Below are 18,174 nucleotides of genomic sequence, written 5' to 3' on the forward strand. Positions count from 1 at the left end.
TTTATTAGAGCAAATAAACACACTTTCATTCTTTTCTATATTCGATTCATCCATGCAATCACTACACCCAGACCTGCCACTTTCATTATGTCTTCTCACCCATTGGGTTAATTAGTTAACTGAGAGAGAAAAGACATACTGAGCCATCTTCACTTCTCTACTTCCATTCTAGGATTCCTTTAATCAAGAAAACAGTCAATAATTAAGTTCTAGACTATCATATCAAGTACACTTGAAATCGATACCCAGATTAGTAGCCTTGAAGGACTCAGCAATAATCTCAACATACCATGTTCTGAGTTGTTATATGTGGTACAGAAAAAAAAACAATATAGATGCATATATATTTCATTCACAGTGGTTTTAAGTCAGTAAAGATTATAATAAAATATCAAAAAACACAGTAAGATTAATAATAACAGAAGTAATAAATGATGAGAAATAAAACAAAAGTGAATATAGTTTTTTATAATAAAATCATAACCACAATAACAGGGTTAACATGCAGTCTAATACATCAGAACGACACAATTATTAACATAATAGATACAAAGGTTAGAGGCACTTGTTCTCCTAAATTTGATTTTAAGCTAAGAAGCAAGAAAAAAAAAAAAAAAAACTTGAAATGTTCATTTCAAATGTTCAGTGTTCAGCACCTACACACACAGCTGAGTACATTTTGTTTCATGCTGCTGGACCAAGTCCACTTCCAATTGATACTACTGTTTTACATCTGGAGAGACTTAATTAGTACAAAAAAAAATCACTAATCACAACACCAAGACATTCATGTCCAAATTTCATCTCAAAAACATTCCTTCATATGAGCAATACATCTTGTAAGAATATCCTTCCAAAATTTATACTATCAGTGACATTCAATATTGAATCAGTAATACCTATTTTTATTCTATTCTAGACTGGAAGCTTACCTTCTTTGTTCTTCTCCATGTTCACCTGAAGGGACTGTCAAGCATTCATCCATGTGACCATGCAACAACCTCAGAACATCCCCTCCTATCAGATATCCTGGAATGAAGATAGAAAAATAAAGTGAATCAGGTTGGGTTTTTGTTTTTTTTTTGTTTTGTTTTGTTTTTCTGTTCAAATTTCTTTTAAAAGAGGGTCACAGGAAGGGGAAGACGTCCCATGCCCTGGGGAGCCAAGCGAGAAGAGTTCCAAGTCAGCAAGTTGGAAACAGCAGATCAGGAGATCAGCAGATCAGGATTACAAGTTCATGCAAGTCAGAAAAAGACTGATCCAACTGAAACTACAAAGCACTTCCCTCCCAGAATATAACACACAAAGTGGGAGACACTTCTCTTCCATTTCACCAACTCATTTTTGGCTTTTATTTAAGCTAAGGATTCCAATTTATATACTAACAATACATGGATGCGTTTATTTATTAATTATAAAATTCTTTTTGGTGTCTTTTGAACTGTTCTGTGAGAAAAAACTCAAAACTCTGCTTGACTTAAGATTTCCAACATACAAACACTTTTTATTTGGAATCCAAAGAAATAACTCCTTTACAGACTCCACCACCACTGCACATGCAAATTTAAAGCCAAACACTTGTCTCTCCAGCATACAGGGACAGATACAAATTCCTTGGATTTAGTATTGTAACAAAAACATTTTAAAATATTATTGGAATAATATTTGGAAGCTATTTCTATATTAACAAGCTGTAGGTAAGTAATCTATGCAGTAAGACACATCTGTTCAGGAAAATGCTGTTGAATGCCCAACATTCATACTATATACATTTCACAGGTTTATTTTGATGCTACTATATACTCAGGAAATCTTTTTTAGGATATTTTTTTTTAAATCTTTGAAATCAGTTTCGGATTAGTACTTATGTGGCTAACTTTAGTATTGCATTCTTCAACTTTGAGATGTTCTGCCTGAGTAGCTATTTTGTTTTTCTTTTGTTTTGTCCCCCTCACTTATATCACAGAACAAAATTAGCAAAATTACTTGATCTGACTCTAAGGCTCTTTTTGCCTTAGTTAACTGACTTCTGTGTGAAACAGTTTTTGCTGAAATGTACATAAAAAAATCTTTTTCTTTTATCTACCTCCCCTCAACATCCTAATTCATTTTATGGACTATTTATCCACTACTTTCACTTTAAAGTAATTTCACTTAACTGAAATGGTTCACAAGTCCTGCAAAGACAAATGTGTTTTCCTCTCTGTGAAAATACATAGAAGAGTAAAAGCCTAAACACTTATTTTTAATGGGAAGTTTTGATTAAGAGAAGGTATTATAGCACTTGTTGATCTGTTACGCTTATCTTTTCTTTACGAGGATGGCCAGATAGTAACAATTTATTTTCCTCTTTATTTTCTTCTTCCCCCATTTTGATGTCATTTTCTCTAGTTCGGTTAGTTTTACTGAAGCGTGTAGAATATGGTCATACACACTAAGTGTCATATTCACACTCCCTTCACAAGACACATTCTTCTTTCCATCCCCTTGCAAACGGACTGTTTTCCCATACCATGTGACCCTCAACAACGTTTTTTTACTTCAGCATCTAGTTTTCAGCATTTTGTTAGTTACTCCCAGTTCTCCTTTTCCTAAGCACTACCTCAGTGCACATCCTTTGTTTTCCTCTCTGTCCCCATATTGAGTTCTTGTCTTTACTTTCTCAGATACATCATGCCAATTTATTGACCACCTACTATCTCCCAACTTCAGATCCAAACTTTCCGTATTCTGATCTCTTTCTGTATTCTTTCTCTATACCTCCTCCCTTCTGGAGGGCCACCAGTGAGACTGTGCTTGAAAAAGACTGTGCCTGACAACAGAGCAAAGAGCACAAACCTAGCCTGGACACAGCAATCCTAAACTGTAAACGCTCAGAAATCTCTGCTCAGCTCAAATCCTTGGGGTAAATGGGGGAATTTATCCAATAGGTTTTCTCAGGTTCTTTGTTGTTTTTAACATGACCTCAGTTTCTTTAAGATTCATCATTTGGCTAGACTTTGTAGCTCGGCAAGAGGTAACATGCTGATGCAAAAAGACCTTCAGTCATATACAAATAATCAGAGTTATTCAACACACGAGAATTTTATCATACCAAACAGCATTTTTTTTTATTCAATCTTAGGAAATTGTACCCAAGATTGCATAAATCTGAATAATCTGAAATAATAATTTAAACCAGGATCAAAAGACGTCTGTTTTTAAATGGTTTAAATATTAACATAACTTTAGTAAAATCAGATTTGAGTTAGCTATTCAGCACTTAGAAACAACGATGTAGGAAACCATCAATATGTCTTTCAGCATAATTCTCCCTCTCTGTTTTCAGAACATTTGTTTATAAATATTCAATCTAACAAATAAAAATAAGGGCAATCCCACTCCCATACTTCAGTCATACTTGGCAGCTGTTTCATTTACCATCAATCTTTCAATAATTAAAGTTGAGTCAATCTTACCTTGGGCAAATTCACTTCCTGAACTGATTGGTGCTACACTCCAGAGTGTTTGCTGGAAGGCTGCATCAACATGTAAGCTACCATTGCCGTAGGAGAGATGCTAAAAACAGGAAAGAGGGAGTCTTTTATTTGGGGTTAATTAAAAATCTCATTGCAATATGCAACAATAATATCATTTTTCCTCTTTGTTCTTTCATACCTAAATTGTTCCTTTTGTAAAAGCAATCACAAAGTCAGACCTGCGTACTCCTCAGCAGACAGTGGATATAAAACTAGAATACTAATACAGCATATTTGCCTCAAAGAAACATAGAGATGACACAGAATGGTCAAATCTTTGGGGTCTTAGACAATTGCAAGCATTCTGAAGAACTGATCATTAAATGCTGCAGGGATCTTACACTGGTGTTCTTCTGTATACAATGAGATTTTCCAGGGTTTGAATACTGGGATGTGACATCAATCTATATTTTGGGTGTAACTCAACACCTAATTATTTCTTGGCCACTGGCTTCCTAAAGATGTCATCAGATCACAGAAATCAAGTAATCAAGTCATTGACTTTGTAAGGCACATGTGGGAGTTTCCAAAATATATTTTTTCCTTGCACAAAGTTTTCATGATACAAGCAAATCCATAAAATATCTTTACCTGAAAGATTTATTTACTGCCTATGAATGCAACAGGTGCTCTGCTTTTACTATGTTACTGCCAGAATGGCACTTCTTTCTGGTGAGTATCTCAAATGGGTGAGTGTCTCAGATGCTTTCTCTTCTCAGAATTCTTTTTTTGTTTTGTTTTGTCATTGTTTTTGTGCATTTTCCAGCTTGTGCAATGACATTTTTGTTTCAGAAATTTTAATCTCAAGGCATATTATGCATCACATCCATGCAAAAACCTTTGTCCCACAGGTAGTTCTATCGACATACCATAAGTACAAAACACGATATAATAAAGATTATAGGATTTTAAAATTCTAGAACTACATGTTATAAATCAGCAGCTGCTTTGTAGTATACCATTTATCCTACCAGGTTATAACTTTTCAAGTGCAGTAATATTTAGACATATCAAAAAAGTTACTGGATAGTAACTGGGCTTATATAGTAGTATTAATCTCTACTTCTGAATGTTGTGAACAACATTCACACCTTTGGGGTAAAATCATTAACACCACAGATGACAAAAATGGCAATGGATGTTAGAAAGAGGTAGATTCCCAGCAACATGTATAGAGTCCTTCTGTTTTCCTGGCCGCATGTATTCTAGCTGCATTGTGGTACAGGAAATAGCGCATCAGCTTACTTAGGTGGCTCCCATAACAGTTAGTGACATACAAAAGTCATTTTTTTTCTACAGCACCAGTGTCATTCACCACATGTCATAGAGGATATTCAGTGAATGAACAACCACTTTCACACTATGGCAAATACATAACTTAGTCAATGGCAGACCGGGCTGTAAGATTACAAACCCCACTACATCTCAAGGCCCATTCCTGCCCCCATGGCCTTATTTTTATTGTTGGGTTTCCTCTAACTGAGATCACTGCACAGATTCCAATTAGGGATAGAATAATTCAGCCAGAAAAACCAAGCAGGGAATTTACTTTTTGTGGAAAACAGATCGTTCAGGGCAGGCAAAAGAGGAAGAGAATAACCACCCTGTCATTTAGATGCCATCAACAGCAGTTCTTGGAACTGTGTGTTTTGTACATGTTAATGAACTTATTTTTACACACAGAGGTATCTATTGAATTAGCGTTCCATTTTATAGATAGAACATGGAACAAAAATTGATTGCTAACATCTCTCTTCAGAACACCTATTGTTTTACCAGTTCTTTAGACTCCGGTTGCAACTCTGATTATAACCCAGATGTCTCAAGTTGAGCCACCAGAGAATCATATCTATTAAAAGTTTTGAATAAATGACTTAATTGAACACATGACTACAGAGTGGAGATTATATATCTGCAGTCCTCTTCTTTCTCTCACATCCCTACATTTCCAGCTGAATCCTTCAATTTACAAATGAAGGCATGAAAAGATTCCATAATCTATAATGTTCTAAATTATTTCTCTGTATATCATTTGCAGCAAACAAAAAAATGAAACTTTGACACCCCAGAGAATGTAGTTTCTCAATGGATAATCAAGTATTCAACTAGGCAAAAGGGGAGATGAGAGGAGAAGGGAGGGGACCAGAGGGGAGGAGAGAAGCAATCTTAATCCTGGTATTGCCTAAATTTTCGGTGCTGGGATTTCACTATCCCAATGTTGTTTTAAAGAAATCTGCTGCCTGACTAATTTATTTGGAGCTTATCTGCTTGGTTTTGTACTTTCAGCAGAATAAAACCATCAAAATGAAACATGAATTCTGTAACACTACATTCATGACATGGACATGACACTCAAACTGACATTGAGCAGCCTCTGTACCTAGCAGCAGCTTGCTATTATCCATGAAGACTGTGTAGGGCATGTCTTTCAGTTACGAAGGAACATTTGCAATGCAGAAATACCTGGGGTTTGGTCATCCTGCTATTTATTCTAACCCTGTGATAGGTCTTAATTCGTTATAGAGAGATTCTTCAGCCTCCTGTCTCACCCCAATATTATTCTTTCTGCTCTGGTGTCCAAGCTTAACCAAAAAGCTAGATTTGCCTACCCTGCTGATAAAATAATAATCACCTAAAATAGCATTTAATCATGTTTTCTAAGCATGTTTCAGAATTAAATTACAGTATTTTATGAATACAAGTAAACACTACAGTCTAGATGCAGTTTTCAAGGATAAACTCCAAGACTAAAATCTCCCAAAGTACCATAGGTTTTCCAACAGAACTGACCGTCATGCTGTAAACGCTATATTACTCTGCAGAAAAGTAACACAGTCACATCTCTGTTCTCAAGTTCTCAAGAACACTGAATATTCAAGCTCACTAAAGAACTAAGGAATCAGAAGGTTATTTCCACAAGAACCCTTCAGTAGTGATTGTAGCAGCATAGCTGCATTTACAATAGCTGCAGATAATTAGATGATGCATTCTACATTTCACAATCAGTCTCCACCAAAGGCATGCACAGATGCCACAGATAAAGATGCAGATTGTATTTTGGAAAGAGACAGTGTTTCAATGTATACAGTTACTTTACCCCAGAAAGAATATATATATATATACATATTTATATAAATATATATATATGGCTCTAGAGAGAGAGAGAGCACCTAGTGTTTCTGCTCTGCAAAACGTGCACATGTAAGAAGAGAAAAACAAAGACAGCAAAGCTTTTGCTTCAGGCTTCATCTTAACTATTATGTGTCAATACTGACATCTCACCTAGCAGTATTGATTTCTATCTGTACTTTACATTATGATGTCTCTGACTTCATTATCAGCCTCTTCTAAATGAGATAATAACAAAAGTAATAATAAAGAAAGCTGTTTTTCTGGCACAATCTGAGAACTAAGCACAGGGCAGAGCACTTCCCAGAATGCCTAACTACTGCACACAACTGCACCAAAAACCATACTGCTTCAAAAGAGTTAGTAACAGCTGGTGCAGAGATGGAGGCTGCTTGCATGCAGTCACAGATATGATCCAATTCAGTCTATTTCTTTTCTGTACTCAGAGGCTCTGACAGCCCTTGTTGTTCTCTCTTTCTCTCTGGCTTAAAGTGACCTCAATGATCAGGACAGAGAATCAGTGTCATGCCATTTAGGCACCTATCCTCAATGGCCCAAGAACCTCTGAGGTGCTCCGGGTCTTGAACAGACACCATTCCCATAGTAGGTACACAAACAGTAATGCAGGCAGAGTGAGGGCGAGCACTTCATAGGTATCTCTATTTTTCTTTAGTCAGCCTGAGATCAGGCAAAGCAAAACAGAAAGACATCCACACCAGGGATATTTATATCTTGGGAAAGAAGTAAAAAAGTGCATAGCTGTATCTGTAACAAAACAAACAAAAAAAAACAAGAAGGGAAAAGAAAAAAAATTATACCCTCTTTTTGTTAGAAAAGGAAAAACGTGTTGCTTCAAACAAAAATAAAGAAGGATTAGCAAGCTTCAGCAGAAATCAAAAGGTTAAAATGATGCACTCTCTAGAACCTAAAGCATGTTATCTTCCTACTTATTAGGTATCTTTTCTATTAAAATTTATTACCTGAGTCAGTGATGGAAAAATATTACATATGTAACTCTGAGTATTATACTAATGCTGTCAAAATAAATTAGATCATTCAGTCACGTGAAAGAGTGTTCTTGGAAAGAACTACAAGCAATTAAACAGCATCTGTGTAAAATATTCATGCCATTAGTTTTTTGTGTTTATGTCTAACAGAGACAAGACACATTTATTGAAACATTTATGAATACTTTTTAAAGTTTGAACAAATATAGGTAAAATTACACTGCAGAAAAGAAATGGTTATCTAAATTTTGAGTCAAAGGAGGCAGACCACAGGAAATTTAAGATGGATTTAAAGCTCTAAAAAAATCCTGTTTTCTTTGCATTTCTCTGGAGTGTTTTAAACAGTTGGCTGACAAATCTGCAAGCAGAGAGAACTTTTCCTTTGATATAGAAAAAATTGCCAGCACTATATCAACACTTTCCAGCCTCTCCACTCAGCATAAAGGTACCATCAAAAGAGGGAGAGGAGCAGCTAAAGCACACAGATACACAGAAATTTCCATTACAAATCAGCCACCACGTATCATCTAATCCACTATCACATGGCTGACAGCGGGCAATTCCAGATGCGTGGCAGGAAAGCGTAAGAATCTCGCAGAGGATAGATGAGAGTAGTCTGCATTCCCCCTCTTTATATTACTTCTCCTTCTGAGCTATCACCATTAAAAGTCTGAAGTACATCAGCTACTATGCTTCCAAATTATTATCATTTATTATGATTAGACACAAGTGTTTTAATTAACAAAACATGAATTTTGCAGAAGCAAGCATCAAAAGTTAGGAAATATCAAAGTAGCCTATCAAAACTGAATGGCTTCCGGTGTATGCATCGTATTACAGTCTTCAATGACATGATCCTGTGTTATTTTTTTTCCCCACAAGTGTTGCCTCATTGTATATACAGGATAAAGGGGATCACTTCATGAACAGCTGCTGAATGTTTTGTTTTCTCCTCCATCTTCAGTCTGCAGCCTCATGCTTTTTTTAGTATAGTCAATTCTTCAAAGCTTTGAAAAGAGGATTATTAATTTCCTCGTAGGCATTTCTCTTGCTACCATCAATTACAGCATTTCACAAAATGCAACAAATATTAACGAAATCATTTTCTCAAAACCCCAAAGGAGTAGCATGATACTATTATTTTCCAGTGAGGAGTAGACACACACATAGTGTGTGTAGACACACACACTAAGAAGTTTTCATTAACCGAGGATGCCCCGAGTAGAGATCACAAAAACAGTTTATTCCCATTGTAAGCTGCGTTATATGTAGTCTTAATGTTTAAGGCACAGCCTCCATTCACCCGAGTCGCAGATGTCAAGACTGACAAACTTCATGACTTCAACCTCAAGAAGAAGGAGGAGACCCCAGAGCCCCAGCTGAGGTAACCAGCTGGTACGGAAAAAAGATTCAGTGACCACTTGAAAGCAAGCCTGATATAAAAGATAATCTGCTCAGCAAATTCCACAGCAAAGTGTGATAGAGAATCTGAAGCTCCAGGAAAATGTTTAACTAAGGATCGTAATGCCCACCCTCCACCTGAAATTACCACCTTGACATTTCATCTTCAAAGTTACTTTGTTCGACAGCCTCTCTGCTACTCAGCCCTGACACAGCCTTTGAACTTCTATCATCAGCACTGAAACAGCATTCCACAGAAAGTTAATGGGGGTGTATATTTAAGAGATTTCATAACATGAAATCTAACGCTAATATGCATTGTATTTTTTGCATTTTCTAACACCTACAATTTTCTGAAAGTTGAAGGTTTTTATGGTATACTTTCTACATAATTTTACTACTTTTAAAAAAAAAGAAAAAAAAAAAAAACAGGTACAGTAGGCGGCATTACACTGACACCCACATGAATGAAATGTAGAGAACAGACCCTTAAAAGTACTTGTTAGGTTCATGCCACCCAAACTCAAAGAGAATCACCAGCAGGAGTGGGTTGCCTGCATTACCATGGGTGGCAGCTATGCTGTAATACTGTAAAACAGTGGGTTTCCTAAATCATCTCTGAAGGCAGATATCTAGCTTAATTGTTCCAAGTCTCTCCCACTCTTCCTCTACAATTTTTTGTCCCAATCCCATATATCTCACTTAGACAATGCAGGTACAGCCTACTTTACCACCCATAATTAATATTTCCTTCTGCTTCAATAAGTTTTCCTCAGACCTACGAAGCCTCAGCCTGACCTTTTGACTTTTTTCATGCTCAGCCTTCTGCTTCTTACATCAGCCAGCATCAGAAACTCACTACAACTCCTATCTCTCAATTTCTCTCTCACCTTTCAGCCCCAGATGTTCCTGTCTGGATCTTTGTCCAGCCATTGGACTCTCCCCAACCACCCCAGTGCTTCTCTGCAGATCTCTCATGTTGCTCTTTATTCCCAGTCCCACTCCTCTGGTTCTTCTGACAATTCTCCCTGACAAAATGGCTCAGGTTTTCTGCCCCAGATTTCTAATATGGTTTTAACCAACAGGTGCTCAGTCCTCTCTTTTCACCAGCTTCTTTGTCCCAGGTGCCACGTTAGTCCCTTTCTGCTTGCCTTCCTTCAGCTGCACATCTCTTCAGCCAGTCACCAAGTCCTGACCATTTTCCCTCCTAATCACTTCAGTTCCAGGCTCTTGCCCCTGCTACATCACCTGGCTTTTGCTCCTTCTACATTCTCATAGCTTCCTCCTCCATGCTTCTTAAACGGCAGCAGATCCCTGGCAGCACATGAAACATCGTGTTCTCAGCTGTCAGTACAGTGCCTGACTTCATCCCTGCCTTGACCACCCATTACAAGCTAGTTTCACTAGTGCTGGGATGTATTTAATTATTTGCTGTGGATGGTGTTTAAACTGTTCCTTAACACAGAGCAGCTGCAAGAGATCTGGATTATGCAGAATAGGCAAAGTCATCAGACTTTTAGCTACTGAAAAAATCAACTGCAGCACTTCAGAATGTTTCTTCATTAAGTGGTGTGGGGAGGTGGTTGTCTTTTTTTTTTTTTCACTCATCACAAACTGCATCTGTGATATCAAGACCACCCTTTCTAATCTGCTGCTCAACATTTTCATGAAAATTTGATGAACTTTTTTAATGAGGTGATTATTTTTTCTTCCAAGTCTTCAGGCTTAGTGACTTCTGACCTCTTCTGGATGAACCAAAAAAAAATCTCAGATTGATACAAAAAGAAGAAATTGATGCTACTCTTTCTACTAAGTGAATTTTGACATTATAAGCACTTGATTATAAGTACTTGGAAGTAGCATTTTGTAAGGCAGAACTGCCTGACAACCTTAATAATAGGGAAGATCTACCAGCCTCCTTAATAACATTTCAAATTGTATAAAGACTCAGTGTGAACTGCATTACAATCAGTTTAACAGAGCAGCTCAACAGTAACTTTATTCCATTAATTTCAGGTTTGTTTATGCAGATTCAAATTATTTGAAAAAATCTATTTTATAACTAGAAGTAAACGATGTAATTGTGCACTCACACATAACAAAGCAAAGTCCAACTAATGAGTTTCATTCTCTTAGAGAAATAAAGAAATGACTGGAGGTGCGGGGGGCAGAAGCTACACACTGCTGTGTTCCCTAGTCCCATTGCACCAACAAATTGTTCAGGTATTTCCTTGTGAGAAGGAGCTATCCCAAGTCTCTGGTAATAAATAAAAGAATTAAAACTAAGAGCTACAAGAGTATGTGGAGGGAGTGCTTTTCCAACACTCAGGAAGCTGTCTACCTGCCCAGGACAGATGACAGACATCAGCACCACCTTTCAAGTCATTTGTTCTAATTTAGAAGATACAATTTTGAATGAGAACTTCATCATCAGTAAACCGCGACAAAGATATTTGAGGAAAAGCTTCCACTTCAAAGGAAATAAGAGTATTAGTTTCCAGTGTTAAAAAATAATAAATTAAAAAAAAAAAAGTTCATATAAGTTAAAGAGATGTAAGTCTCAAGTCTTTTTCATTATAATGTAAGCTCGCTTAATGCAGCTGCAGATCAGCGTGAGTCAGGACAGCAACTACATACATAGTACAGTGCAGAAATAGTGGCCTCATACTGAAACCTCTGCATTGCAAATTCAAAGTTTAATTTTTTTTTCTCCTCTCCTGAGTTCTCAGCTTGAATAACACTGACCTCATTGCTACTAATTTTCATTTTGATCTTCATTACGCATTTTGTACTTCATTTTCATGTCTAAGGAATTTTTCGTGAACGATGTTTAAAAGAGTAAAAGTACTGTCATCCAGAGGCTTTATGAATTTGACAGAAATTATAATTAATTGAATTTCTAAACTATTTTAAATCAGCAATTTTGAAAGCTATCGTGGTATGTAATTAACAGTAGGCATAGGCAAACCTCAGTGCATCAGTACACACTAAATGTCTGAGACAGGAAAAGCTGCTGGAAATAAAAGAAACAGAGCAACTCTGTCTTTAACTTAAATGGTGGCAGTATTTATAGCAGAACATCTCTCTGCTCCACTCTAAGAAGGCTGAGCAGAGCCAAGTTTTCCTCTCCGAAGGATCTGGCAACAGCACAGCTCACATATTACATAATGCCACAAGCACTTACATAAGTGCCTTTCCTCAGAAATGTTACACAGTAAAATGAGCATCTAAAGTCCCATTGTATAAGCAGGGATAATGAGAATGAGAGTAACGGAGCGACTTGCCCAGGAACATTATTGTGAGTTAACAAACAGCCAACATCCGCATCTCCAGACTTTTAGTTTACTATTTTAACACTAGTCTTCCTATTAGTTTCACAGTTGTTCACTGGAATAAAAGGACAACTCTTCAGAACAAAAAGAATAAATAAATAAACTCAGTTGTCTCAAAGGCTTTTTTTGTGGGAAGGGAAACTGAAGGAAAGTCCTGACGTTTTCCCAATACTTAAGTGGTGGTTGCCAGTGAGATTAGGTCTAAACACTAAACTGCTGACCACACCAAGACCATGAAGTTGCAAAGTCAATAGAAGAAAAAAAAAGTAATTCAGCTACAATCAGACAACTAGAAGATTAGGCTAAGAAGCTGATATAGTTCTGCTGCTCCCCCTGTATTATACACATTAAATTAAGTTCTGACTACATTTTGAAAAATACTATTTTCATGCCCTGTTAATTAAATCTATTCATGTTATTTTCACATGCACATCCTTGCACCGAGATTATTAACCTCTTTGTTTTAATTTGAAGGTAGCAGTTGAAGTTGCTTGAAAACAGAGAGAAATATTGGAATATAAAAAGGTGACATTATAATCCTATTCCTAGTAGCACTGTGATATACGAGGTTTGATATAAAACCTACCTTTTCCTAAGTTTTTAACTGTAAGCACAAAATGTATATAAATGTAACCCTCAGCATCCTGCCATACTTCACTGTCTGTCAAGGGTTTTATCTGAGCAACTCCTCAAACTTAGAAAAATTGCTTCTTAATTGGATTCAGTAGAGCCTACTTGGTCTCACTGTCAAGGTCGATTCATAAAAATAACTTATCTCCCCACAGTCCGAGCTATTGTGAAAGGTATCAGTTGCTACATTCCTTTAAATGTTACAGAAAATAAGGGCTATACCACGGCACTGCACTCTGAATAAAAATACTGTGATTACTTTGTAAAAGACTTTGTTGTTGTTGTTTCCACACATTTTTATGGCATTTCAAGTGGACATTGTAGAAAAGAGAATCTTGGTATATGTTGTGCCAGGGAGTCAGTTTTCTTTACAATTTGATACAGATTAAGTGTGACTTTATTGGAATGGGTTACATTTTTCTGAACTACATGCCCAAAATACTAAGTTTTATGTTTGGTTGTTTTTTTGTGTGTATTCCAATAAAATAATAATGGTGAAGCAAGATTTTTAGGAAACAGCATTGGAGCTACATTGGAGCTATCCAATGTCACAGGAAAGAAAATAAAAAATTAAAAAAAAAAAAAAGGAAAGAAAAAAATGAAAAATAAAAGGACTACAAGGCTATCATGACAAGCCATTGAACCAGTATCTCAGCTCACAACTATTACAGTTGAGAACTGAGAACTGTAGATCTAAGGTACATCCTCTGAAGGTATTCTGTAAAAAAACTAATGGATCAATTTTAATAGTTTAAGACGGAGAGACAGTTTTCATGAAAAGTATTCACTCACTGGTAACTGGGTATTTCAGTCTTTATCAACTTTTTGAATTTTCATGTAAGTATCGTTGCTTTATTTACAGTGCTAATATAATTACTGAGTAGGTAGTAAAAACACAAATATTTTGATGATTGTGAAGGTGTGTATTTCATCAGCTCTTAATATAGCCTGGAAACACATCAATTTATAAAAATGCGGGGGTGAGTGCCTGTAAGAGCAAAATTAATTTTGCTCAGTCCTTCCTCTTTCTTACTATCAAATCAGAACTAAATAATTGGAATAGGCTTAATAACTATTCATTAAAATCTTGCTCTAAACCATTTTAAGACTGTAATACAGAGATTAAAATATCAAGATATTGATATTCTATATATCTATGATATATATCATAGATCTGTCTAGTTTCTATCTACAGAGAAAATATAATTTGAGTGTGTTGGTATTTTGCATAGAAGATGCACTATACGCATTAACACCATGGGAGTCATTAAAATTTACTATGTTGAAGGAAATCAGTCTCTGCAGTCAGCATCGTGTCTCCATGTATAAATGTACATATGACAGCCTTGAGAATTAACAGCTGAGACACATACTCTAATTAATAAGATAATAAGGCTGAGCTGATTTACTAATTAGAGGGTTGAGAATATCAGTTCAGGCATATACCTACACAGAGAAATTATTTAGAGCAAAATTAAACTCCAGCAACTGAATTCAGCAATTCAATAAATTTCAAAGAAATTTAATCTCTTTAAATAAAAAAATTTACATTAATTAACTTTCTCATTAATTTTGTACACAGAAAGTTACTTTTCCAGTAATTCTAATTGCAATTCTCATAAAAGTAGTTATTAAAAATTATTTTAAAATATAAAGATGATCTGAAAGTTCTCACAATTTCCACTCACAAAAATGACTCACTAAATGAGTTACAGTGCTTCTGAGCTATAATTATATTAAATTAAATCCTCATTTTCTATGTCTTTCCAAAGAAGGGAAAACATTTTTAATTTTATCAAAAAGAGAAAACAATTTCACAACATAAAAATTAAGAGAAGACTATAGAATAAACTTTATTGCTATAGGCAGGGCTGAAACAGTTCTCTTGACAAAGTTAAAAACACTTTATCTTAAAAGATATTTTTTTTCAGTTGTAGCTGCATTTGCTGAATCACTGGGACTGATTTTTACAGAAACTTCCAGCAGACTGGCATTCTTCCTATTTTTATCTTATTTTGTTGTGGTTTTGTTTGTTTATTTATTTGTTTTCAGATAGAATAGTTCACACACTTGCAACCCCAGGAATACACCAAAAAGAAATCATTTTAAAGTGGTGAAGAGTTTCATTAGAGAACAATTGGTAGATGCTTTGATGAGTAAGAAGTAGTTATTTAAACCAGTGATAAAAAGCAGCTGCCCCTTGAAGTTTTTTAATACTTTAGCTACATTTAATTATTAATTCAAGTAATAATTTAAGTAGTTTAATTATATTTAAATATAATTAATTATGATGTGTCAGTAACAGTATATATTTTACTATTCATAATCCTAAGGAAAAAATGGACCTTTTAATGACCATAAAATACTATATTCTTGAATTAAATATTCCAAAACTTTGGTATGTAGCTTTAATTCATTTAGCATAGTACTGCTAGCCTCAGAACACTAAGACTATAAACATCTCAGTTATGCAATTTGGACAGACTCTTCTACTTTCTTCTTTTCTTCATTAGTAATTTGTTAATTTCTATTCCATTATTTAAATGAACATAAATTAGATCAGTCACATGTCAGTGTCACACTTTGCAGACCTTCAAAGCCTTGTTTTGCAAAATAGTATTAAACACCAGTTTAAACACCTTAATCTATACTTTTTCTGGAGCTGGAAACACAATCCAGGCTTTAGTATAATACCTTTATTAACTGTTTTTCTGTAGAGAAGACACTGTTCAGACATTCTTGCAGAACTTACCAGGTATCTTTCTGAAGAGACACTGACTAAAATAAGATCATCTCCAACACGCACTTTTTCTCCTTCTGATCGCTGCTTGGAAGCTGGATGGATGGTCCACCAGCATGCCTCACCTGTATCATTATTAAATAATAAGAGAGAAAGAAATTAGAAAGAAAGTGTCTAAGAGTACTGCCATTACTTTTAAAGTTATCTCAGTCATAAAGTTTTGACCCATTTTTCAGATGGGTAAAAATAGTGTCCATGTGTTTTCTGTAAGTAGTATCAACCCTGCATCACCATCCTGCCAGAAACTCAGAAGGAAATAGTACACCCATGTAGAAGTCAGCAAGACCTCTGGAACAGAAATTCCAGAGTTGAGCAAAAAGGAGACTGTGTTTTCTAGGCAACCTGGTCCAGGCTGCTCTTGCTAAAGAAGTTCCCTGTCACTGTTGTTCCAGGTTCTGGGAAAGAAATTGAAATTTTCCTCTCAGAATTAGAAACATAGAACCAAAGAATATCCGGAGTTGGAAGGGACCCATAAGGATCATCGAGTCCAACTCCTGGCACCACACAGGTCTACCCAAAATTTTAGACCATGTGACTAAGTGCACAGTCCAAACACTTCTTAAATTCCAACAGGCTTGGTGCAGTGACTACTAGGACAAAGACCTGGAAAAAAAAACATTATTTACTTATTAATACTGTTCTAAAGATCTCATAAATCCAAACTGAATTATGTTCTTGCACTCCTAGTGACATTTATTGTCTGTAATCCCCTAGAATATTTTGGAATACTAAAGTCAAAAATTTTGTTCTCATGATAAACTTGTTTTCAGATATACTTCTTGCAGGTAAAGTATGCTTTTTAGAAAAAAAAATAATTTATCTTGCAACCACTCAATTTTTGCTATTAGTGTTGTCAATCTTGTTTTTTAAAGCATTGCTATAGCCAAGTAAACTTCTTGTTTCTAATTAAGCAATTTGACCAAACTGATGACATCATAAAAACCTGTATCACTCTTAAAAATATAAAAAACAATCCAAATTGTCAGCAGTTCTAAAACATTAATAGAATCTTTATTTAAAATAATACAAGTTTAATTTTTTTTCAGCAGAAGGTTCCTACTGGAATGACAACTTCGGAATGACAATTCCTTTGGAATGAGAACTATTAGAAAATGTGAAAATAAGATATTGAAAGTGTAAAAGATGGGAATATTAGCTTCTGCTTCTTTAGTCCTTAAAGTAGTTTTAAATTTTATATGATTTATATGTTTTTATAGTTCTCTGTTCTGATTTTTAAACTGAAAGTATTTTTCATTGCATTGTCTTACACTAGTTTTTACCTGTTGTATCCTCTTGCAATCCTACATCAAATGCCAGCTTATCCATTGAAGATCTAGATGTAGACAGGCAGCATAGATACTAAAAGAAAAAAAGCACGCATAACTTTTTCCACTCATACTCTAATCCACTAGAATGTAAAAAGCAATCAACCTGCTAACATAACAGTGATTCTTAAATTATACCCATTAGTTAATACGAAGAACATAAATGCATGCTAAATGTATGGCACTGAAGGAGTCTTGACTAAGATATATGATATAAAGTTCTCAGACTTAATGCAGGTTATATTTCCGCTCAAATGAGAATAGCAAGAATGGAAATAAGGGAGCTGGTTGCATCAAAGTTAGCTCCATGAAGCCTCACCCACAGTTCAGCAGTTTCAAATTGATATTCTTCTGACAACTGAAGTGTAATGCTTCTGCCCAAAACATGTGCATGAAGGAATTTCCTTTCCCACTCAGTTTCCAACATATGTTCAAGTTGCAAGCCAGATGCCAGCTGCAGATTCAGTCACAGCTTATGCAATATGCAATATCCAAGGGAAAAGCAATGGGAAATTACCAATTCAGCATAGACTGACAACCAGAGAACTCATCACTATGGAGCCAGACTTAGTTTCACCACTTTACGCAGAAATGAGTAGCTTCATTTCATATTTCCAGGCATCTACCCTTCATATCAAAGAGACATTTTACCTTTGGTTCATGGAAATTTTTGTAAATAATTCTCCTGATACCAGAAAATGACAATGGCCAACGTACTTTCAAACAATTTTCACATAGTAAAGAAATGGTTGCTGCTCCAGCTCCTGTTACATACCATGCCACTGTAGGAATGGCGCAGCAGGATTGCATGCCCATAGAGTAGTGTTCGATGACCACCACCTTGTGCAGACTGAAAGATAAAAAGAAACGATATACTGGCATGTTAGAATAAAATGAGACCTTTTGCAAAATAAATAAATAAAAATAAAACATTAAAAAAAAAAGTCAATCTCTGGACAATCTGTATTTGCCCCGTTACAGAGAAGATTATTTCTTGATAAAATGCTGTTTCAGAGATTAGTTCAAGAAGAT

At 35.5% G+C, this 18,174-nt stretch overlaps 1 protein-coding gene across 4 annotated transcripts in view; it reads right to left on the reverse strand.

The window, feature by feature from the left end:
- RYR2 (ryanodine receptor 2) overlaps nt 1-18,174 on the reverse strand; it is a 423,080-nt gene that overhangs the window by 236,967 nt on the left and 167,939 nt on the right. For all 4 annotated transcript variants that reach the window (XM_080588287.1, XM_080588286.1, XM_080588285.1 and 1 more), the window contains 5 exons: nt 17,918-17,992; nt 17,098-17,176; nt 15,770-15,882; nt 3,459-3,558; nt 933-1,029 (listed from right to left, as the gene is read on the reverse strand). In XM_080588287.1, the coding sequence (XP_080444413.1) occupies nt 933-1,029; nt 3,459-3,558; nt 15,770-15,882; nt 17,098-17,176; nt 17,918-17,992 (464 nt within the window). The remainder of the gene's footprint in view (nt 1-932; nt 1,030-3,458; nt 3,559-15,769; nt 15,883-17,097; nt 17,177-17,917; nt 17,993-18,174) is intronic.

This window comes from Anser brachyrhynchus, assembly GCF_964034855.1.
Source record: "Anser brachyrhynchus genome assembly, chromosome: 3".
Classification (NCBI taxonomy): Eukaryota; Metazoa; Chordata; class Aves; order Anseriformes; family Anatidae; genus Anser; species Anser brachyrhynchus.